This window comes from Sapajus apella, unplaced genomic scaffold (assembly GCF_009761245.1).
Source record: "Sapajus apella isolate SASKATOON/1434 unplaced genomic scaffold, GSC_monkey_1.0 scaffold29, whole genome shotgun sequence".
Classification (NCBI taxonomy): Eukaryota; Metazoa; Chordata; class Mammalia; order Primates; family Cebidae; genus Sapajus; species Sapajus apella.
In genome coordinates, this window is record NW_022436969.1 from 20,684,584 (window position 1) to 20,709,743 (window position 25,160).

Sequence of the window (25,160 nt, forward strand, 5' to 3'; positions counted from 1 at the left end):
CAGTGGTTCTTTCTCTGGCCTCTTCAGGACTAGCCTGAATTTCTGTCAGGAGAAGGGGATTAAAAGGCAAAGGAATGGCCACTCCTCTAGAGAACCTGTTTCCTGCCCAGTCCCTGTTGGATTCCAAATTCTGTTGTCTTCCATGAGAAACAACCCATTTAAATCTGTGACAAGAACCTGACACTGCTCGTTTGAACTTGGCACTGGGACTTTAGCCCCAGGTGAATAGCAGTTAAAGACGTGTGTTATTAAGTAGGTGAGGTCCATTGGGAACAGAAACTCTTCCCGGTACACGGTTGTCAAGTGCTTTAGCTGTAAGTGATCCTCGGAATGTGTTATTATCTCATTAGATATTTCCTGTTAAGGGAGTGGTTATTCTTTGTTTTTCCAAAGAAGTTTATTTTAGTTTTTTTTCCATCTCACAGGTGAAAATCCAAGTGTCTGTAAGAACAAGCATTTTAAACAGAGATTTTGCTGCTTTAATTGTTGTTAAAATGGTTGCCTCATCTGTGTGTTACATAGACATCTTGGGTATTTAGAGAAAATATGAGCTAAGGGTAGCATAACAGACTCTGATTATTCATTTCAGTGGGTGCTTGCAGGAACGGGGCGGGCTGTGAGAATGCGTCAGAGCACACACAGCCTTTGCAGCCCCCTGCAGCCCTCCTCTGCTTGATTTTGATGAAATGTTGTGAATGATTTTCCTTGTTTTTGGCTGCAATACCTTAAACATGTGGGATGGTTTTCACAGAAAATAATTCCACCAGACAGTTAACAGCCTCCTCCCGCTCACCGCTGCTGTGCTGCTCATGGCCAGCTTAGTTGGGCTTTTATGATTGACCTTGGAAGGGAGCTGTGGCCAGGGGAGAGAGTAAATACAGGGCAAAAAAAAAAAATAATGAGATGTTAAATGTTACATTCCAGGAGTCTGGCAGAATATAACATGCTTAGTTTTTTTCTGTTACAGTATTTTAGAAATATAATATGCATGCTAGAACACATATGAACTATGAACCACCAAATAATGTGTTTTAGGAAGTGCTCATGAGTCCACTCATCTTTTTCTTTTTTTACTGTAAAATGGTGCCTGAGCAGTGTATATTTTTTTGTGCCCTAGGTATAGTCATCTTGATACACATATCCAAACTGTTGGCTTCATAGTATCAGAGTCTGAAAGAGTATCAGACTCCACTTTTTATAGTCCCCCTGCAAGAATTATTCTCCAGCAGACCTGAGAGCTGTTGGGAAGCTTGCTGCAATGTAGACTTCTGGGCCTTGCTCAGTAGACATTCCAGTCCTGTAGGTCTGGGGAGATTTAGTGTGTTAGGAATGGAGTGGAACACAAAGGGACAGTCAGTGTGTGAGGAACGGGGTGAAACACGGGGAGAGTCAGTGTGTGAGGAACGGGGTGGGACACGGGGAGAGTCAGTGTGTGAGGAACGGGGTGGAACACGGGGAGAGTCAGTGTGTGAGGAACGGGGTGGGACACGGGGAGAGCCAGTGTGTGAGGAATGGGGTGGAATACACAGGGAGAGTCAGCGTGCAAGGAACAGTGAAATAGGGAGATTTAACATATGATAAAGATTTTTGAAATCTTTTCAAAAAAGAGGTAATTCAGTAAATGGTGGAATAAATAAGCAAAGGAAAAATAAGAGAAGATAAATTCAAAATGACAAGGATTTAAATGTAAACAATGAAATCGTGAGACAGAAGACAGATGAATTTTGAAAGTAATCTTCAAAATGGAATGAATTATTTAATCATGATACAAACGCAGAAGCCATGGCTGAAAATGATGACTAAGCCTGACCATATGAAAACTTCTGTGTGGCATAAATGCCATAAACAGGAATCAAATACAAATAGCATTTTGAAAAAAAAGTTGGAAAATGTATTATAAGGGGCTAGGTTCCATAATGTGCAAAGAACAATTACAAATAAATAAGGGGAAGAAACCCTCAAATAATCTAGAACCAGCCTGGGCAGAGAACATGTACAAGAATGCCATGGAAGAAGAAACACCCATGGGCTCTAAAAAGTTATTCACCATCCTTGAATAAAAGTTTCTCAGAATCAATGTTGATTTTTTTCATTGAGAAAGGACTTCAAAGTACTATAGAGTTTTACTCTTGGGGTGACTTATTATCATTAGCATACTTGTCAAGTTGGCTGATCTGGCCTGTGCTCCCCACATCCTTCTATGGAAGGTTGACAACTGGACCTGAAGCTCTCCTGGGCATAAAATGAAGGGGTTGAGTTGGATAACACTATGAAGGGCCTTTACTTGTTTCTTCTACTTGCATCATTTCCTCAGTCTTTTTGGGATTCTGTAAGAAAATAGTGCCTTGCTGTCATCTTCGCTGAGATGGTTTTGTAAAGATTCTTTTAAGAAATGCTGATACAGCACTTCCTGTGTGACCGGTATCATTCTGAGCAGTTTATAACATCAGCCACCTTTTCCCTTACGTAAACACTGAACATTGCTGTAAACTGTCTGCCCAGCCTGGTGGAAAGCATGGGCGATAGAGACCCGAGGAACGTGAGCACTGAAAAGTATTCGCTGGTGGAGACAATAGCTTATTTCTGTGAGCCGCACACTCAGACTGCCTGCATGGATTTACCCTCTCATGTCAGGTGCTCATCTGGGCCACCTGTGAACGACTCTGAGCCAAAACCAATGGCAAGGACACTACACTCAGGCAGATGGCAGTGGAGGTGGAGCTCATCTCTCCAAGGGAACGTTCCCAGTAAACCTCCCTTGAAGGGAGAAGCATTCTTCTACCCTTAGCCTATGGTTTTGATTCCCTTCCCTCACAGGCAGGGCTTCAGGATTCCTTCTGGTGTACCTGTCTTCCTTTCCCCCAGCCATCAGCGGAGGAGGACCACGGAAAATTTAACTAGCCCTGAAATTAGATCAAGGCAGCTGCCGTGTTGCTGGGTTACTCCCACAAACAACAAAACAAGGACCCCTATTGGGTAGCACAGGCCTGTTGGAAATGTGGAGCCCATAAGAATGTTGTTTCCTGATCCCCCTCCCCTGCTGAGAAGCCTTTGAGTGCCAAGGAGCAGCTCAGGGCTTTGCGTGTGTCCAAGAGACATGACAGGCCGACAGGCCGTTGTCTGGACCTCCCTGGAATGTAGGCTGATTAACAACAGAGCCTGAGACTAGGAGAAGACTCCCCTCCCAGCCCACTTTGAAGGCTGGGCGAGCTTCTCGTCCTGGGTCTTTTCCAGTCGACTGTCTCAGCACTCACCACACTTCCCATTAAGTCCAGGGGTCGCTCCACTACCCCACTCCCCCTTTCTGCTGAAGGCGACTTGGGGTGATTTTTGTCATCTAGTCATTTAGCAGATGCTTACTGATTGCTTCCCAAGAGCCAGGTACTGTGAGGACCCCTGGACATGAAAACAAAAGCCATGGTCCTGGTCCGAAGACATCCACAGCCTGTTTGGGCAGAGACACAGCTTCACAAGGAGATGGCATGATGATAGCAGAGTAACAGGAAGAGGGGAAAAGCATCTAGCCTGGAGGAGGGGGTGCTGGACCGAGCTCTCCAGGAGGCCGTGTGGGATGTTGCCATGTGAACAGGGAGGAGCTGGTGCAAGACCCCAAAGTTCCACCACCAGCAGCCAGTTTAGAATGGCTATGGCTTCAGGGGTGAACAAGGGAGGAGCAATGCATGAAGCCTCGTCCTGCTAAAGGATTGTTTTGATTCTCCAGCAATCAGAAGATGTTGGAGAATCCTTTTCATAGGAATACTTGGTAGATTCACAGTTTGAAGAGTCCCCAGCATGGGTACATGGATTGCAGGAGGCTAGAGGACCAGGAAAGGCAACCGTGTGAGTCCCTGTGAGAAGTGAAGAGGGGGTGACTGCTACAGAGGCAGCGGGTTGGCAGTGAGGCTGGAGGGAGGATAAGGAGGCTTTATCACAGAGTATTGAGGGGTTCTGGAGGGGAAGCCCTACGTGGGGACTTGGTGGTTTCTGGCTTGGGAAGCAGTATGTTTGCGAGAAGAATGGCAGATTCATGGGTAAGAGGTGGTTGGTCGGGTTTTGACAAGTTGTATTTGTGAAGTCCATTTGCAATGAGCAGCAGCTAGATAGCTCAAGGGGGGGATGCATCCAGACATGGAAGAGAAAGCGTGGAGACTCTGGTCCCTGAGGCTGTAACCACACCGCATGCCCGGTGGGTCCCTAATATGCTCTGCAGGACAGTGTCCACCGTGGGAGACAGTCACCCATCCCTCATCCTCACTCAGTGCTTTTATTCCTGTCACCCGAGCCTGACTGGTCTCTTTGGTGGTCCTGCAGCAGTTCCTGTGGTCTCCAGCTTTCCCGCTTCCCTGGCCCTCCCATCCCCCAGTGGCTCAGGAGGGATTCCAGCCAGGTTCCAAATTCCACTCTCCATCCTGATCATTCAGCTTGCCTGGAGCTGGCCGCCCCTGTTGCTTTGGGGTAGGGGTAGGCTTCAGATAGTCAGGGAGGAAACCCTGAGTAATGCTGACATTTATGGGCCACACAGACTGTGATCAGCTGTGGGAACATCTGTGAAGGAGCAGCTAGGGAAAGGTGCTGGCCTGGGGGTATCTGCGTCCATGCTTCCCACAGTCACAGTAATTGTCAGTGATTTCTGCATGTAGGTTGGTCTAGAAAGTCTAAAAATAGGCTTTACAATCAAAACTAACTCTGTGTGTTTATACGTGGGCTTGGGTGAACTTGTTTCAGTTTACCTCATTCAATGCCTAGCACAATGCCCAGCATATAGTAGACACTATACATTTGTTGAAAAAAATGAACAAAAGTCACTGGACGCCGCACTCTCCCATAATCGTAATTACAGGAGGGCTGTGGTGGCAGCCTTCCCGCCTCATGGGTCTGTGCAGTGGTCCTCTCCTGAAGTGCAGCTGGAGGAGTTCTCAAATGTTCCTGATTTTACATGTTTGCAAGACATTCTAGGAAGTGAATTCTCACCTTCACAAAACTCTCCTCACAGATTGTAGGTACACCATTTGTTCTGACAGCAATTTATCTGACACTAACTGAATGTCCTACTGTTCAGTGCAGTAACTGAACTGACTACTACTACAGGTAGTTAGTGTAGACCCTGCAAGTTAACAGCCCAATGCTACAAGACTGCCTCCCATTTCAGACTAGAGCTGCAAGTTTCCAGTATCCCCAACTTACTGCATTTCTGCCCAGCAGACTACAAGTGTGGGATCTCCTATGACCTCCCCTCAAATTCAGTAATTCACTAGAATGAACTCACAGAATCCAGGAAAGCACTGTACTTACTATTGCTTTCAACAGAAGGAATTACAACAAATTTACTTTTAAGTTTTCTTTAGAGACAGGATCTACCTCTGTCACCCAGGCTAGAGTTCAGTGGTACAATCATAGCTCACTGAAGCCTCAGACTCCCTGAGCTCAAGCAATCTTCCTGCCTCAGCAGCTCCCAACTAGCGGAGTCCACAAGCACACATCATCACACCTGGCTAATTTTTCCTATTTTTCATAGAGACGGGGCCTTGCTATGCTGCTGAGGCTGGCCTTGAACTCCTGGTGTTATATGTAAATTTTCAGTGCCACAAAAGTAGTAGTATTCAAATATAAATTTCCTCAGCAAGGTAATTTACTTCTATAGAAGGGTGCATCTCACTTATGGAGCAATGGTAAGCGCACACCTGAACAAGGGAGGGAAAGGGTTCTTATTCCTGATAGAGGTAGCCCCTACTGCTGTGTCATTCCCCTATTGGCTAGGTTAGATCGCACAGTCTAAGCTAATTCCAATCGGCTGTTTTAAAGAGAGCAGGAGTACAAGCTGGAGTGGTGGAGTGGATAGTTTAGTGGGAAAGATGGTTATGGAACAGGTCAGAGCAGGTAGACAGGAGTGACTCGGGTCAAAACAGGTGACCAGGGGAACAGGTGTGAACTACTGATTAGAACTGGCTGGAAAATTATTTACCCAAACTAGAGGCAAGGTGGCAAAGAGAACCAGGAAGTTAAACTTTAAAATGGAGAATTAAAGAATAAGAGAGCTGAACGTGCTGACATACTGATTTTTTCCAGGCAAGCTGAATGATGAGACGGAAGTTTGGTCTTTTTACCCAGGCTGGAGTGCAATGGCGCGATCTCGGCTCACCGCAACCTCCGCTTCCTGGGTTCAGGCAATTCTCCTGCCTCAGCCTCCTGAGTAGCTGGGATTACAGGCACACGCCACCCTGCCCAGCTAATGTTTTTTGTATTTTTAGTAGAGACGGGGTTTCACCGTGTTGACCAGGATGGTCTCGATCTCTTGACCTCGTGATCCACCCACCTCGGCCTCCCAAAGTGCTGCGATTACAGGCTTGAGCCATTGCGCCCGGCTGACATACTGATTCTTTGAAGAGAAACTTGGAGTTCTGGAGTGATGCTCCTGCCTTGACCTCCCAAAGTGCTGGGATTACAGGCATGAGCCACTGTGCCTGACCCAAATTTAGTTTAAAGATCTCAATTAGCTTTATTCATGACTCTAGAATCGGCAACTCATCATTCCATAAAATAGAATAAGTGTTAACCATGAGCTGAGTAGAAGGGATTGGCTTTATAGACAGAGAAGGGAAGAAGAAAGCAGGAGGAAGGAACAGGAGCCTGCTCTTCGTTTCAAAGATACTTTTCTTGGGGGATGGGCAGAGGGAGGGACAGGGAGACAGAACAATAGAAAAATGTCAGATTAGTTAACATTGTATATAAGGATTAAAGCCGAGGGAACTTCATTCCATGGTTACTGAAGATGTCAACTGGCCTGTTTTGAAAATTGGCTGTTATCTCTTGTGACTTCTCAGAAGGTCATAACCACTTAGTTTGGGTTTGGTGAAAGGAATTTAAGCATAGGGGGCTGTTTTTATTTTTAGTCTCGTCTTTTGGAGCCCTAAATGCAGGAGCTTCGTCCCACACAAAGGCCTCCTTGCAATATTAATTTGACATACAGTTCTGTTGTAATGGACACAACTCAGGAGTAGCTAAATGGAAGAGACAGCAAGGGCAAGGGGTAGGGGTGGGACGAGGAGCTTCCAGCTTCTCCAGGGTACCAGTGTGCTCAGCAGCCTGGGCCCTCTCAAGCCTTGTGCTCAAGAGTTGGTATTGAGGCTTCATTACTTAATCATTATTGATTAAATCTCCAGCCCCAGAGGCTGGGGTTGGGCTGAAAGGTTTGATTCTGTAACCATGTGGTGGATTCCTCCAGCAACCAGGCTCATCCTGAAGAGGCCACACAATGGTCTAGGGCCACATCCTATCAAACTCAGGCATGGCTGAAGGGGCTCTTCAAGAATACCAGAAGACACTCCTGTCATGCAGGAAACTCCAAGGGTTTGGAGAGAACCGTGCCAGGAGCCAGGGCAAAGACTGAATCTGTATTCTTTATTATGCCACAGTAATAGGAAAGTATTTTGGCAGACTCAAGTGTGGTTGGTCCTTCTAATCTCAGTTCACATTAGAGAGATTTTCACTGGCCCTCCAGCTTCTTCCTGTAAGCACCTGTTCTTTAGATGGTTGGAGTAGGCTCTGGCCCCATCCACCCCAACTCCAGTGCATCTGACAGTTTGAAATATTTTGAGCCCCACGTGTGTCTGTCAAGATGGAAAGAACAGCCTCTGAAGTGTGGTGTCAGTGGGTGCTTGTGCCAGTTGGGCCTGGCAGAAGTGAAGCGGACAGAGTCACAGGGCTGGGTTAAGCCCTGCCTCACCTCTCATTAGGTGTGTCACTTCAGCAGGCCGATGATTTAATGAGGCTACAACACAGACCTTGAGATGGAGAGATAAGAAAAGCACACCTTCAGACTCCTTCCACAGCTAGAGGCGGGTGGAAGGGGTGTGAGGGTGTGCTTTTCTTATTTCCCCATCTCAAGGTCTGTGTTGCAGACTGTCAAGGAATTAGCCGCTTAGCCATGGTCGCTCTCAGGATGGAGATGTTGGGCTGTGGCACATGATAACTCTTCTCATATAAGCCTAGTGAACCTATGCTGCACCTGCTTGTCCTGCAATTGGACTGATCAGAGGGACTGAGGAAGCGCGTCACCTGTGAGCGTGATTTCCTCTCACCTGCGGGCCCCGAGGCATCCTTGCTTGCCAGGTGCTCCATACCCCACCCCTAATAGGGTAGCAGGTGACATCTCCTCCTGGACCCCATTGTGGGCAGACCCTTTATCTGTGCTTTGATAAAGACTTCGGGAAGAAGCTGGGTGCAGTGGCTCACTCCTGTAAAAGCAATCCCAGCATTTTGGGAGGCTGAGGCAGGTGGATTACTTGAGGACAGAAGTTCAAAACCAGCCTGGGCAACATGGCAAAACCCCGTCTTTACCAAAAAATACAAAAATTAGCCTGGCATGATGGTGTGCTCCTGTAATCCCAGCTACTCAGGAAGCTTTGGCAGGAGAATTGCTTGAACCCGGGAGGCAGAGGTTGCAGTGAGTCAAGATTGCACCACTGCACTCCAGCCTGGGCGACAGAACAAGACACTGTCTCAAAAAAAAAAAAAAAAAAAAGACTTCAGGAGGAAGTAAAAAACAGGATACCATGCCAAACTGCACAGAGAAAAGCAGTTTTCTGGAATCTTTCAAATACAAAAGTTCTGCTGCCAGAAAAACTCAAGCGTAATCCCTGTGACAGGCCTGGGGCTTGCCTGTTACAAACAATGTAGAGTGACTGTCGGGGTATACTTTCCCCTGCAGTTTGGAAGTACAGGTTCCCACTGACTGGGCTTCAGGGATGTATTTCCTTTGACTGAGAGGCTGGGACCATCGCCTTTAACATGGTAGGCCCTAGTTAGACGCTTTTCCAGCTAGGACTGAAGGGTCCTCCCTACATATGATTTGAGTCCCATAGGAATTTGAATGCCAAGGTAAAATTTCCTTGGTAACTTTAAACCTCTTGAAGCCATTTACAGGCTCTGAGGAGGATAGAGGAAGGGTCGGGGAGGTAGACGCTGTCTCGTCACTCCCTGTCCCTGTTTTGATTTTGTATCTGCTGCCTTCTCTTTTCCAGTACTCATCCTCTGGTCGAGGATTGTGTTACCTCTCACCTTCAGCGTTAGAGGAGCTTCCAGATTCTTCTCACCTCTGTCCATTCGGTGCATTATTTTTTCTTAGACTGTGGAGCTGACCCTGTCACTTCCTGTCCTTCAGTGGCCTCTGGATATAGTCAGAAGTGGTGTGCCTCCCTCTCTCAGCTCCAACCACCCTGACATTCTCTCCATTTGGGTCGCATGCCATTCATTTGCAAATCTACCATAACACCTCCAGCAGTGCTGGGTGCAGAATCAACTTTTAATAATCTCCTGGAATGAGTGTACTCTCCTGTCTCTGGGCCTCTGTTCAGGCTGTCCCATTCCAGATTCTTACCTGCATTTGCCTAGGTGACCATCTCTGGGCGTATTCCCAGGGCCTATTGAACAGGACATATCACTTTCTGCCCCTCTGCTCCTGAAGCAGTTTATGTTGCAGTGTTGTGGATTAGAGTGCCCCTGGATGAGCGTTGTTTGTCTGTGCACTAAAGGAAAGGTGCCAGAAGGCAGGACCTGTGTTTTCCCTGGCCCCTGGGGAAGGAACTAGCATGCAGCAGCTGCTGGAGAATAGGAGCTGCATCTTTTTTACCTTTGGATCCACCACAGCATCTTCACATTGAAAAGAGGTCACTAGATTTTTTTTTAGGGTGATATGGCAGTAGACCCCATCCAAGTACTAGCCAGGCCTGACCCTGCTTAGCTTCCAAGATCAGATGGAATCAGGTGTGTTCAGGGTGAGATTTTTTTTTAGATTGTTCATTTAAATAGAGTTAATGGCCTAAAACCTTTGCAAGAACATCCTCTTACAGGTGAAAGTCCAGGTACGCCATCGTGTGTTGTAGCCATAGTGGCTATAACCATGCTTGTTTCCAAACTGTCACAGCACATTGCATATTTTCTCTAATTTGTGAAAGATAATATATAAAAAGTTTCACAAAACGTGTGTGCACAAACACACTAACAGTGGTGTTGGCGTTTTTAAATATCAAGTCATGTAATGGGGAAAAAAGTTGAAATCAGCGGTAGCTCTGAAAGCTGAAATGTGTACTGCCATATTCATCGTGGTTTCCCCTGCTGTTCTGGAATTATTCTGTGGGAGCACGAACACTATTTTGTATATGCATATCTTCTCTACATGGTTGCCAGAGACTGGGTTTAAAACTGTTCCCAGAACAGTTTTGATTTCCGTTTCACTGGTTTGAGTCCATTACTTAAAAAAGTCTCACTCATACTAGGTGTCCATTCTTGCTGAGTGATTGGGTTATTATTCTACAAGAAGATAAAGGAGCTATGTGCCACACAAGCTGTTTGATCTTTTGGGTGATTTGCATTTTACAAACGAGCATTCATTTCCTGTCCGTATTTGACCTGTTTTCCAGGGAGGTTCCCCTGAAGGATGCTAAGGAATATGCTGAATCCATAGGTGCCATCGTGGTTGAGACAAGTGCAAAAAATGCTATTAATATTGAAGAGCTCTTTCAAGGAATCAGTAAGTACCTGAAATTGGGTTTTCAGCCTAACTCGCATTTTTATGCTTCTGGGAACCAAAGGATAACATTTTAGAGCTCTGAAGTAGAACTTTACCTCTGTGTGAGTTTATCAGATGCCATGGGTATAAAATCTACCACTATGCAGTTGTTAATACCCACTTCTATTATCCTCTTGATTCTAGATTTCCATGATTCTGTACTCAAACTTGTTCACTCTGAGTTCTATAAATTAAAATGAAGTAATCCTGTGCAAAAGTACAATTTATTTTAATTGAAAGTTATGCATTCTGTAGCACTTTATGTTAGTTTACTGAGAGAAGGAGAAGTAAAATAGACAAGGTGTAGAACAAAAAAATCACCCGTGAGACGGGATGACTCTAGGCAAACTGAATGAGGGAAACTTTCAGCAATTTTTTTGCCTGATAATCTCCTACAAAAAGTAATGTCTCCATCCTGTGCGACCCGAAATTGGGAACTGGGTGCAGGGTTGGTGTGTACAGGTACCCCTTGTGTCTGGTGAGCTAATTAGGGAGGGTGAAAGCCTTCTACCTGGTCCCTGTGCTGGGACCTGTTGTGCTCACTGTATGCCAGCTCCTCGGGAATAGTCTTATCAACCAGCGCTGCTTCCCAGCTAATGGCCCTGCCAGCACATCTAACTGTAGCTGTGAGGCCTCCAGCCCAACAGATTTAACCTTCGTAAGTTCCCTGGTTGTGTCATTCTGTTCCGGATTCTGCCAGAGAAGTCCCTGCTGACAGCCATCTGGGAAAAGTGCTGAGTCACCCTCAGGAAAATTCGACCAGAGCATTATCAGGGACTTTGGGAGAAGTACAGGTGTTTGATGAAGTGCTGGCCCTGAAGTTCCTGGAGTATCCACCTTAGGAGGAGTTGAACCTCAAAACAGCAATTGTCCTCAAATATCTTAGCTCCAGACAACTCCAGAAGGGAAACTGATGGCTTGTTCTCCCTCCTGCCTGAGGTCGTTTTGGCAGAGCTCTCAAAGTCAGGGAAGCCATGGCTTCCCAGAACAGGTTTGATTTCCATTTCACTGGTTTGAGTCCATTACTTTAGACTCCAAGAACACACCGGAGGGAATCTTTTGTTTATGCTGGCTTGATGGAGAATTCACTAGAGATGGGGAATGCTGACTTGCCTTACCTCCACTATGCAGAGATATGCAAAAGAAATGTGCAAAAGAATAGCTCGGAGCCTCACGTCCCCAGCCATTGGTCCTTTCCTTCACTGGGGTCCCCACCCCCTTCCCTTCTTTCCACCCTCAGGGTTTTGTTTCCTGTTATGATTTCATACTCTCAACAGAATAGTTTCAGGCTCCTTGCTCTGAGTGGCAGTCTGGGCTGGAATTTCATGTGGGAAACCCCATATCCCACATTCCTTCTCCATCATGGGCAGTGGGTGTAGATGCTCTCAGGAGTTGTGTCATTCTGGGTGACATCTAAGTTTGGGCTCAAACTCATTACATTAGCCTCACATTTCCTCAGATTAAACTCATTCTCTTCTGGTAGTGTTAGGCTCTTCTGCTATGTTCCGCTACGAAACATTTTATTTTTACAGGTGGTTATAACGAATGAAGCTAGATAGCTCCTGAGGACGATTGTCTTAGCACCTTGGTGCTTACAGCCCCGAGTATTCTGCAGAGCCCCCGCCTCCTTGTTAGCTCCCTGGCCTTGGAAGGCCCCCAGCATAGACAGCAGTGGTCAGCCAGGGGAGCCTGGTAACTTGTATTACCAGAACTTCAGGTTGAGGCCTGTGCACAAGCTGGGAGACCTTCTGAGGTTTATGAAAGTCATTATTAAAATGAAAAATCGAATAAGGACCTCAAGGAGAAGAAGCCTAAGTAGGGAGTACTGTACTAATTTTTTTTTTTTTTTTTCCTGAGACAGGGTCTTTCTCTGTTGCTCAAGCTGGAGTACAGTGAAGCAATCATAGTTCACTGCAGCCTCCACCTCCTGGGCTCAAGGAATTCTCCCACCTCAGCCTTCTAAGTAGCTGGGACTACAGGTGTGCACCACCACACCCAGTCGAATTTTTTTATTTTTAGTAGAATTAAGATCTTGCCATGTTGCCTAGGCTGGTCTCAAACTCCTGTGAGCCCAAGCCATCTTCCTCCATCGTCCTCCCAAAGTGCCAGGATTACAGGTGTGAGCCACTGCACCTGGCTTGTAGTAATATCTTAACTTAAAAGACATTTATCAAGTATAAATCTCCTTCCTTATATGACAGGGATTTTGAACAAATTAATTCCTCGGATCCTGGTGGTCTACTTCATGAAAAACAAGTGTTTTGCTTAAAGCATGGTAATTATGGTTTCAAAGTAATTAATTCCTATATAAGTCATCATATACCCATATCACCTCATCTTCCATGTCACATAAAAATTGTTTGTTTCTGTTTTATTATGTTTTGGCTATAATTGCCTTAACAGAGAAAGCTTGTAGATACACAGCCATGGAAAAATCTCAATCTGTCTGTTTGTCTATCCATCTGCCTATCTGTCTATCCATCTGTCCATCAATCCATCTGTCTGTCCATCTGTCCATTTGTCTGTGTGTCTATCTGTCCATCTGTCTGTCTGTCTCTGTCGGTCCTTCTGTCCATCTATGTGTATATCCATCTCTCTAGCTGTCAGTCTGTCTGTCTATCCATCTGTCTATCTATCTATCCGTCAATCAACTATCTAGTCATCTGTCCATCTGCCTATTAATCTGTCTGTCCATCCATCTGTCTGTCTGTCTATCTGCACTTGTAAGCACTGGTGCCTACGTTTTGCCTCTTTTCTCCTTTAGGTGAATTTCTTCAGAATGGGGTTCTGTAGCCTAATTGCAGCTTAATTTAAAACATGATTCCAAGTACACCTAAATATGTTGCAGCAGACTTTTCATTTATTTTTCTTTTCCCTGTTCCTACTTATATTACATGTGCTCCTCCCTGAGCTTAAAATAGAACTACATATTGCTGACACCTAGGCTCCCCAAAGCAATGTTCCATAGTCAACTATGCCTGGAGAAAAGATGCAATAAAAAGTTAGGGAGCTGTGAAAATGAAAGCCCTTTAAAAAGGTACGCTTAAACAAAACTAATTCACATTGACTCGGATGAAGAGGTAAATGTTTCTCTTTTACATTCCCATAGTGTTCATAAACCAGAAATGACACAACTGCGTTCTCTGAACATGAGCTAATACAGTGTCTAACTGGGGATTGCTTACCAAAATATTTGGCCTTTTTAAAGACCGAAGCTACCCTGTAAAGGATTTAGGTGCTGCTCTGTTTGGGGTGGTCTGTGCACAGTTTGTCTTCCTCATATAATATATTGTCCTCTGATTGGTATTCCTCCAGGTAGCCTTTTATAAATCACATTTTTGGACCTACTTTATACCCCTGCATGTGGCTAATTTTCTTCCATGGATTACTTTTCTTCTTTGGGTTCTTATGCCCAAGGAGGAAAAGTAAAAACTTGAGGTTACTTTTGGTTTATTCTGTAATTTTGACACTCAAACATATTCTATGTTTAAGTGATTCTCCAAGCGTTCAGGTATGTGTCTGTTCTTCTAGGGAGACTGCAGTTTCTTTGGGAGCTTGTCTTTTGTATTCCCCATAAAGCTGAGACTAGTGAATGGAATGGTGCTAAATTCAGGGTTCTGAATTTTGATCTCCATCCTCATCTCCTGATATAAGGTGAAATGTAATCACTTTTCTCTGGGAATTTAAGGTTGAAGAACAGCAAATTGGATAAGCCTACTTACTCTTGATTAATTTATTCACAGATATATACTGTGCTCTTTTAAGGGTAGGTGCCACGCTAGACTCTGGGGACAGCACAGTGATAGTGGAGAGGGGGAGACAGCTGTGGGCACAGTCAGATCGGTGTCTGGTGACTCTTGGTAATCAGTGCTGCACAGCGAAGCAGCGGACTGTGAGAGGTTACTATGGGGCGAGGGAGTGGCTTTAGATTGGGTGGGGAAGGCCTCCTCAAGGAAATGATTTTAAGCTGGACCTGAAAAACGACAAAAGGCCAGTGGGCAAAGAGCTTAAGAAGAGCTATCAGGCAAATCAAACCGCGGGAGCGAAGTCCCCAAGGCAGGAAATGGCATGGTGCTTTTAAGGAAGAGCAAGGAATATGGTGGGAAGTTGAGGTTAGAGACTCATCAGGGCCTTATCATGGGGATAAAGCTGATATCTGAAACAATCAGAAGCCCCTCAAGCTTTTAAAGCAGGTGTGCAGAGTGTCCAATTTACATTTACAAAAAAGATCACACTTAGAAGGAGGAAAGTCTCTGCATGGCTCAATCAGTTGGCATGCGATTGTAATAATCCAGGAGAGAAGTGGCTTGGATGAGGGTGGAGGAAGTGGAGTTGGAGTTCAGAAATCTGGAAGAAGAACCGATAACACTGGAAGAAGGTGGGGAAGGAAGAAGACGGCGTTGCAAAGAGTCACCCCCAGGTTCTGTTTCCCGGAATGGAGAGGATTGGTATAGAAACAAGTGCTCTGGGCTGGATTTGGTTGTGAGCACAGCAGACAGGATTCTGGATTGCGGGTAAACCAAGTTTTGGTTTGCGGATTATTGTTCTCTTTTATTTTTAGAGATGAGGTCTCACTCTATTGCCCAGACTGGTCTTGAACTCCTGGGCGCAAGTGATCCTCCCCCACCTTAATCTCCCAAAGTGCTGGGATTACAGGTGTGTGCCACCATGTCCAGCTGGTTTGTGGATTTTAATTACCCAACTCAAATATCTTGTTAAAAGTATTTTAACTTTTCCTGAGGGCAAAGAGAGGTGGAGTTGCTGGCTCAGCAGGAAAATGTCTGGATTGCTGTGAGACCCAGCAAAATAGCTATGCTTTTGCTCCAGTTAACTTAAATGTTGACTGTGGCAGAGAAAGCGGGAATTTCTCCTGAAAATTACACCTGGAGACACTAGAGACCTTAAACTAGGTTTTTTGTTTGTTGTTAGTTTGAGAGCAAGGTGAGAAACATTTGTTTTATTAAGGTGAATCTATGGGCATGTTGGTGTGCCCTGTAGTCCCAGCTATTCTGGAGGCTGAGACAGGAGGATCACTTAGGCCCAGGAGTTTGAGGCTGCAATGAGCTGTGATTGCATAATTGTACTCTAGCCTGAGCAACGGAACGAGACCCTATCTCTAAAATAAATAAATAAAGAAGGTAAATATATTTAGAGGCACAAGCATATTGGTTTGGAAATTGGAATAGGGTGTTAATATGAAAGACAAGAAGTTGAGACTTGTGGGTAGTGATCATGTTTTGTCCTGGAATCATTTGTTCACAGAGTGTTGTGCTCTAGGTACCTTTGGTTTATAGCAGGTTAAAGAAATTGAAAAGCAAAGCAAAAGGTTTGCAGATTTTATAATAGTACAGCAAGCTGTCAGGTGAAGGTGAGTTTAGCAGTTAAGGGGCAAGGAAAGGACAAAGACAAAGTTTGTCCACTTTCTTACCCCCAAAAAATTAATTTGGCGAGTGTGAAATAGTGTCATTTCAGCATATGGGCAAGTTGGGTCTCAAAAGGCATGTCTTTTATCCCAGCAATTCTAACAAAGAAATTGGTCAGGTGTGCAAACATAATAATGTTTAACATGAATGGAGCTCTGATTCTGTGCTTTTGTTGCAATTGCTAAATATACAGTAGCTCATTAATGCACCCTTGATCCTATGAAGGATCACTGTTATCATCTCTATTTTACAGATGGGGAAATTGAGGCCTGAAGAGGCTTGTAACCTTCCCCAGGGCACACAGCTAATAAATGAGAGACGGGTAGGCAGGCTCCAGGGCACATGCTCTTAGCTTGTCTGTACCATGTCTCATTGCAGAGGGTGGTTTATTGTAACATTATTCATAATAGCAGAAAACAGGAAATTACTGAACTGTCCAAAAGTTGGGAAATAATTTTTAAGAAATCATGGTACACCGACATAAACAACTGATTCAAAAAGATGATATGAATCTTTGTTTACTGGCATAAAAAGATAAATCACTGAGTGCAAAACGAGTTGCAGAACAATTCATATAATATCCTGATTTCATAATATATTTCATATAATTTATAATGATAAATAATATATTATTCCAAGAATATATCCTTGGAATAATATCAAAATGTTAACAATGGTTGTTTCACGATGGTCAGATTCCAGGGAACTTACAAAAACACTTTATTATGTAAAATTTCAAACATATGCACAAGTACACTGAATAATATAGTGAACCATTGTATACTCAAAATCAAGCTTGTGTCATCTCTATCCCATCCTTCACTTACCACCTTTTTTATTTTGAAGAGAATCTCAGACATCATCAAATTTAATCTGTAAATATTTTGACAGTAATTTTTTTACACAATGACAATTACACTATCATATTAATAAGTAGAATGCTGTTATATTAATTGCTATTATCAAATAAACAGTCAATGGTCAAATTTCCAAAAAGCTCATAGTTGTCATAAATGGTTTCTTTGTTTGTGTATTACCATTTGTTTAAATCAGAATGGAAATAATCTCCACATGCTGGGATTAGTTGGTGTGTGTATCTTTTAAGCCTCTCTTACGCAACAGCTTTCCATTCTATCTTTCTTTTTTTCCCCTTATGCAATTTGTTTATTCAAGAAATTAGATCAGTTGTCCTGCAGTTTAAGAAAATATGGATTTTGCTGAGTTCCTTTTTTTTTCCTGAGTAGTATTCCATTGCATGCATAAACCACAATTTGTTAATCTATTCATCTGACATTTGGATTGTTTTCAGTTTTGGGTGGTAGCCAGTAAGGGTGCTATGAGCATGCATGCGCAAGTCTTTGTGTGCCTAAATACCAAGTAATGGAATGGCTGGCTTAACTGGTAGGTGTGTGTTTAGCTTTCTAAGATTAGACTGCCAAACTGTCTTCCAAGTGGTTTCACGACTAGATATTACCACACTAATGCGTGGGAGTTCCAGTTGCTCCATGTCCTTGTCAACATTTTGTACTGTTGGTTTGTAAAATGTTAACCATTTGAATGGAAGTATAGTGGTATCTCATTGTGATTTTTGTTTGTGTTTTCTTAATGACTAGTAATGTTGAGTGTCTTTTAGTGAGCTTGTTTTCAATTTGTATAACTGGTGAAGAGCCTGTTCAAATTGTACCCATTTTGTATTGGCTTGTTTGTCTTCTTATTGTTGAGTTCTAAAGATTACTTCTACGTTTTGGATACATATTTTTTATCAGATATTTGTTTTTCAATTATTTTCTCCCAGGCTGTGGCTTATCTTCATTTTCTTAATAGTGTTGTTTGGAGAAAAGAGGTTTTCAATTATTGATGAAGTGTAGTTTGTCAGATTTTTTCCTTTTTGATGTGTGCTTTTTGTGTCTTATAATTTCTAAATGTTAAAACAAAAAATTAAAGGGATACATCCATATAGTGGAACACTATTAAGGAATAAAAAGAAAATGAGCTGTCAAACCATAAAAACTGTGCAAGAACCTTAAATGCATATTGCTAAGTGAAAGGAGCCAATCTGAAAAGGCTACACACCATATTATTTCAACTACATGACACACCAGAGGAGACAAAATTGTGGAGACAGCGAAAAGATTAGTGGTTGCTGTGGCTGTGGGAGGAGGGATGAATCAGTGGGTCACAGAGGATTTTTACAGCAGTGAAACTGTCCTGTCTGATACTGTAATAGAGGATACGCGTTATTGCCTGTTTATCAAAACCCATAACATATACCGTGCCAAAAGGAAACCCTCTTGTGAACTATAGACTAGCCTTAATAGTAATGTGTTCAGCAAATATTGGTTCATTAGTTGTTGCAAATCTTTCACTAAAGCAAGAAATGTTAAAAATGGGGGAAATTGGTGATGAGGAGAGAAAGGTATATGCCAACTCTCTATTTTTCACTCAATTTTTTTTTTTTTGTAAACCAAAAAGTGCTCAAAAAACAAATAAAGTTTATCAATTAAAAAAAGAAAGAGAAAAGTGCCTTTGAGAGGTAGGGAAGCCTAATATTTTTTAAGGTTTTATTTTCTTTATTCTTTTTTTTAACTTTAAGTTCCGGGAGACCTGTGCAGAACGTGCTGGTTTGTTACATAGGTATACGTGTGCCACGGTGGTTTTCTGCACCTATCAACCCAGCATCTAGGTTTTAAGCCCCACATGCCTTAGGTATTTGTCCTGATGCTCTCCCTCCCTTCGCCCCCAACCCCAAACAGGCTCCAGCGTTTGATGTTCCCCCTCCCTACGTCCATGTGTTCTCATTGTTCAACTCCCAGTTATGAGTAAGAACACGTGGTGCTTGGTTTTCTGTTCCTGTGTTAGTTTGCTGAGAATGATAGGGGAAGCCTAATGATTTTAAAGTAGCTTAAGTCCCTCTGTGTTGGACACCTCAGCATTTTAGACCAGTGGTGGCCTCTCCTGACTTCCCTCGTGTAGGTGCATCACTACTTCCTTACCTCCCTAGACTTTGAACTTCAGGTTTTTTGGTCTCTGTCTTGACTCTCTGCCTCCAGGCAGTTGTCACCTCCTGCTGAGCATCTTCCACAGTTTCTCTTTCCATCTGTGCTTCCTGCTTCCCCGTGGCACACTCAAAGCTGACCTAATTCCTGACCTGAGCTTTCCAGGCCTCCTGACCCAATGCACTTCCTACCTGAGCATCCATTCCGGTCCTTTATGGCTTGTAGCGCGTTCCTCTTTATCCTAATATTCAGGGCCTTCTAGTAATCCTACTATTGTCTTCTTTATAGCAGCAAGAGGACAGTGCTAGGGAATAACTTCAAGTAGCATGTGTTTGTCCCCAGTTCTGCACTCTTAGGGTGGTGCTCCACAGTCGTGAGTCATTGCTGTGTTCCGGAGACCCCCTTCTCTACATGGCTAGAGGCTAGAAGTCATTATCAAGAGTAAATACTGCCAAGTCCTAGCAAACTTGGTCAGGTTACTCATCCGGATGATTCAGGAAATCAGATCAAGAAATAGATGTTACACAGCAACTGCCAGCATGGCTAACACCGAACAAAAGGAAGCCAAGCCAACTAATACAGGAACTGGAATGAAAAGAGCAAAGAATCACATACAGCAGAATGTTTAGGGGGGAATTGGTGCTCACATGGGAAATGGCTGGTTTATCACACAGGGAAAGGGAACGGCCCCAGCTATGCTCACTGTTTTATTTTTGTTGTGTGTAAATGCATTACACCTCCAATGCAGAGCCATGATAAAATTTATAGGCTAGGAATTCGTTTTCACATACTGTGTTCCTATGGAATCATTTCTAAAACCTGCTTTTCCTCTACACTGTCAACTTTCAGGAAAACTGAACTTCAAAAAAAAAAAGTCTTTTAAACTTCTCCTAGACAGCATCTTACACAATCCAAACCATATTAAAATAAACACTCTGGCCTCGAATTTGTGCTCAAGGACAACTTGTTCTGGAGGCTGAGTACTTAGAGCACATTTTGTAAGAGTGGAAACCTACAGACGAGGCTCAGAGCCTTTTCAGATGTTTGTGTATATATTTTTGTCCTGCTCTATGCTCTTGTAAACAATACTGATTCAACAGTGTTCCAAGGTGATCACCTTGGTACAGAATGCCATGGCCATTTTCCAAAACCATTTCTTTGTATAAGTGCCTTGAACCTTCCGGTAAGTTCTGAATACCTTAGGCCCTAAGATCGAGGTTTGTGTTCTGGTTTCCTGGTGCAGGCCCCCTTCTTCTTTTAAAGGTGCCAGCCTCATTGGTATGATCTGGCTTCCCTCTGTCTCTGCATGAAAGCATTTCCTTCTCCCTCCCTCTATTTGAAGTTGGCATGTGCGTGACTCATCACAGGCTGAGAGTTTTGTAGACAAGCAGGGTGGGTCCCGGTTCACTAACTAAACCCTGAGAATCGACTGTGACCATGAATCACACAGCATTTCTTCCCCCTACCCCATGCAAAACTCATGAGCCGTGCCCAGAAGCCCTCGACTGCTGGGGACTCCCTTCGTCATCATTGATTCCTCCCGTTAGTGGTGGCCGTGTGTGTTCTTCTCCCACATTCCTTCTACAGGTGAGGAAAGGAAGGCTTGGAGGTTTTAAATAACTGGTCCAAGTTCACTGAACTGGAATGCTGACTGTCACATCTCAAAATTCTTTCTACCAAAGGAGAAAGATGAAGTCTGAGAAATATTTTACTCTAATAAGTGAAATTTTGAATATTCTGAAGATAAAATAACTTGGTACTCCTAAGATGCCAGGTTCAACAGCTGATTCAGGAATGCTGCTAAGAGTTCAAAACATGCAGGAGGGGAGTCTCCTTGAGACAGAGCCAGGCCTTCCTCAATTTTGCATCCTGTGCATCTGTGCTCATTGTTGACTGGAGAGAGAACTGAGAGACAGCAAAGAGGGAGGAGGTGGCGGAAAGCGAGGAAGGGTGTTGACAGGACCTCCTGGCATCCTATTTTACTATTTGCATGCTCTTTGTTTCTAGATTTTCACTACACTTTTGTCACTTCAATAACTGTCTTACATATGAACTTTTTCTTTAATTTGTGTACTTTCCAAAGCAAAAAAATTTATGAAAACAAGACATGAGGCGTGTAAAGTCATGGAGGACTAAAAAGCTAATGCTGTTTTGCTAACATTAGAGTTAACATAAGGACACCACAAAGCTGATGTTAGCATAGGATTTTGATTTTGATACTGCAAAAAATGCTAAAATTTCAACTCCATATGCTGATAAGTAAACAGCTCTTGGCTCTTGGCTAACTAGGGCAACAGCTGTACCCATCAGAATTATAGTACTGTCCACAAATATTTCAGGTGCAAAAGCCAAAGTCCTGGTTGCAGTGTGTAACACACTCAGGAGGCTCCTGAAATATTACTAACTTAAGTAACGATGTAACTTGACACTGTCATCCCTTTGGGGTAAGTAACTCTTTATTGGCAAGCTCTGACTTGGCTGGATCTTTAGGGTACTGGTAGTCATTGGAGACTTCCTCCTCCATCACCAAAGATTGACAAAATGGAAGAGGCATTTTATTTACTCCCTTTTAATTGTGATAAATTTAAAAGAATAGTATGTCCAGAAAAGGGAAATTTACACTTACTGTCTCATTTGTTCCTGGATTAGGACGGAAGGGTTTTGGGGACGGCCTGCAAAAGCTCTCTAGATCTCTGTTGGCTACACCAAATGGCAAAAACCACAGCTGCAGAAATTGTTGCACACTTTTCATTCACTTCATCGTCAGATGAAGATCTCTGCTATTACTTTGGAATTTGGAATTAAATGCTGGTGTCCTTAATCTTGATGCTTAAGCTTTGGTGAATGTCCATACTATCTAATCTACACAATGTATTATTACCTTTGAAGTAAACTGTTGATGTCCCTTGCGGAAATGCATCTCTGCTGGAGTGTTTTGGCTCTCATATGGTCATTAGGTAACATCCACTTGCATTAAAAGACTTTGTCTTTAGAACCAATTTCTCTTCCACTTCTAAGTACTGGTTTCTTAGCAAATGAATACACTAACTAGCCAGTAAAAAAAATAACAAAAAATACTCATTTTAGGCTGGGCGTGGTGGTTCATACCTGTAATTCCAGCATTTTAGGAGACCAAGGTGAGAGGATCAAGTTTAAGACCAGCCTGGGCAACATAGCAAGACCCTGTCTCTACAAAAAAATAAAAATAAAAATAAATATATATATGTATATATTAGCACCCAAATATTAAGCAGGGGTGTTGAAGCAGGGTGAAAATCTGTGTGTGCAGTGTTGATTGAAGGAAAGGGAACTCACCCTTGGCTGTCTTTGTGTGTGTGTGTGTGTGTGTATGTGTATTTCGGGGCATGGTGGCGCATACCTGTAGTCCCAACTACTGAGAAGGTTGAGGTGGAAGGATCCCTTTAACCAAAATTCCATGTTGCAGTAAGCCATGATCAAGCCACTGCACTTCAGCCTGGGCAACATAGTGAGACCCTGTCTCAAGAATAAAACAAAATCCACATTTTAGAGCTAGTCCTTCTTGCCTTTTTCAAGGGGGATAGAAAAGTAGCAGAGAAAGCTAATGTAGTTCAATGGGAAGAGCACAGGCCTTGGGACCCATCAGGAAATGAAGGTGTAGATTCTAATCAAAGCACCAGCTATACTACTACCTATTATTGATGGGACCTTCGGCAACGTGCTCAGATTCTCAAGGCATAGTGAAATGGTGATAATAACGACCATTATACCAAGTTTGCAGGGCGAGGTGAGGATGGTGTTTGTGAAAATCTTTGAAAACTGGGATCTGCTAAGGTTATTTCCAGATTCCTTTGCCTTTTTTCAAAAAACAGCTTTATTGAGGTAAAATTCACATACCATACATTTCACCCATTCCAAGTGTACAATTTAGTGGTGTTGGTATATTCATAGATCTGTGCAGCCATCAGCACAGTCAATTTTGGAATATTTTAATCACCTCATAAAAAAGCCCATACCCTTTAGCTATCATCTCCCTGGCCCCTTCCATTGCCTGTTTAATTTTTATTTTATGTTTATTTATAGAGACTCTCGGATAATTTTTTAAATTAAGTTAAGTAAAAATAAAATTACTTGTGGATGGCATTAAAATACTGTTTCCTATGAAGAATGTCTCTGTAGGGCTTTCCAGTTAATGATCTAAGTGCATTGGCAGGATGAGGGATGATGAGCTAAGTGTTAATAAATGACACTGCTAGGAAGATTACAATTCAAATCCGTTTCTATTTTGAGAAGCAGAAAAGATGGATGAGTACTCACTGTTACTGCTGAAGTCATGGCACCATGAAACCCGCTCATTAAATCAGGATGGGTCTGTGGGAAGGTGGGGAGGGAGGGATGCACTGATAAGTGGAGGGTGGGTGGGAACTGCCCCCAGGAGCGGATCTTCCTAGCCCAGGAAATCCACACCATCAGGAAGCTGTTGGACTGTTCCTTACCTGAACTTCCTGTGCCCATGAATTGGGCTTCATGCAGCAGAGCTAGGGAAGAAACGATATAAAGAAGGAAGGGAGGGAGGGAGGGAGGAAGGAGAAGGAAGGAAGGAAGGAAGGAAGGAAGGAAGGAAGGAAGGAAGGAAGGAAGGAAGGAAGGAAGGAAGGAAGAAAGGAAGGAAGGAAGGAAGGAAGGAAGGAAGGAAGGAAGGGAGAGAGAAAGCCCCTCCGGGATCGCCTCTGTTTTCTGCACAACCCAAACATTAAGCAGGGGTGTTGAAGCCGGGTGAAAATCTATGTGCAGTGTTGGCTGGGGGAAAGGGAACTCACCCTTAGCTTTCTTTTTGTTCCAGGCCGTCAGATCCCACCCTTGGACCCCCATGAAAATGGAAACAATGGAGCAATCAAAGTTGGGAAGCCACCTACGCAAGCCAGCCGCCGGTGCTGTTGACCCAAGGGCCATGGTCCATGGTACTTGAAGAAGCCAGAGCCTATATCCCTGTGCGCTGCTGAAGGACCCTACACTCGGTGTCCTGGCACCTCACTTTGAGAAGAGTGAGCACGCTGGCTTTGCATCCTGGAAGACCTGCAAGGGGTGGGGCAGGAAATGTCCCTGAAAAAGGACTTTAGAAAACCCTGGAGAAACCCACCACACCACCACAAAATGGCCTTTAGTGCATGAAATGCACATGGAAGGGATGTAGTTGCATTTTTGCTAAAAAACCTTTAAAAATTCTTGGATGTATACAGAAGTCTTACTGCCTTATTATGTGTATGGGATTCTAAAGTGGAGCTCCACTCGGATTTCCTGTGCTATCTATCTATCCAAATTCCAGTAACTTCTTCAGTGTCATTGCCTTTGTTGCCTAACCAACCTTCGCTGAAAGGCAAATTTAATTCAGGAGGTTAGTTTTTAGCTAGCTTTGGAAGTAAGCCTTTATTTATTACTTTTCTGAAGGAAAGGGAGAAATGTCAATGGCCCATCACTCAGACTGAGACTTCAGCTATTATAGAAGCCAGGAAAAGTATGTTAGAAACCGTTGTCTACACCTCTCTTAACTGGTGAACATTTTTCTAAGTTATGGTCATGTATACCCAAACAAACCAAATCAGACTAAATTATTACATATAATTTTGGGACTGGGAGGCCTAGTTTGAAAGAGCAATTTAAGTAATCACTATGTAAGTGGTGAGAGATGCAGTATATACACGTTATTCAAGAGACCACCTGACGTGCGTCTCTTCCGCAGGAGTACATTTCTCCTCTCTTAGAAAAGTTTAATGCACATAGTATTATTTTACTAAGAGAATAACTCTTAGTGTCATATCTAAGGGAAGAGAATTAACTGGAATTAAGTTTAATGTTTGAATCTAAATCATAGGCCAAACTTCTATTAATAGCAATTAATAATAGGTTATAGGAAAGCCAGCCAGAGGAAGTATCAGCACCTTAAAATTCTAGACCCAAAAAAACTACAAAATCAGAGAAAGTATTTTTATGTTTCTAGCTTGGAGAGAAGGCTTTAGGGCTAACCAGAGGTCTGACCCTGGAATGCCAAGGAACTGAGAATGGGCTTCGATGAAAAACTTCCTTTTCAGATTCCCTGTCTGCTCAATTAATTAAAGATCTTTGAATCCAAAGGAAGTCAAGGAATAAAAAGCTTGGAAAGGAAGAAAAGTGATTCCTACTGAAAATTCAAATTCT

General features: G+C 43.4%; 1 protein-coding gene across 1 annotated transcript in view; it reads left to right on the plus strand.

Moving 5' to 3' along the window:
- RAB31 (RAB31, member RAS oncogene family) overlaps nt 1–24,921 on the plus strand; it is a 151,141-nt gene extending 126,220 nt beyond the window's left edge. Inside the window, exons 6-7 of the mRNA XM_032293389.1 lie at nt 10,419–10,528; nt 23,809–24,921. Of these exons, the coding sequence (XP_032149280.1) occupies nt 10,419–10,528; nt 23,809–23,906 (208 nt within the window). The 3' untranslated portion in view covers nt 23,907–24,921. The remainder of the gene's footprint in view (nt 1–10,418; nt 10,529–23,808) is intronic.
- Nucleotides 24,922–25,160: the final 239 nt, after the last annotated feature.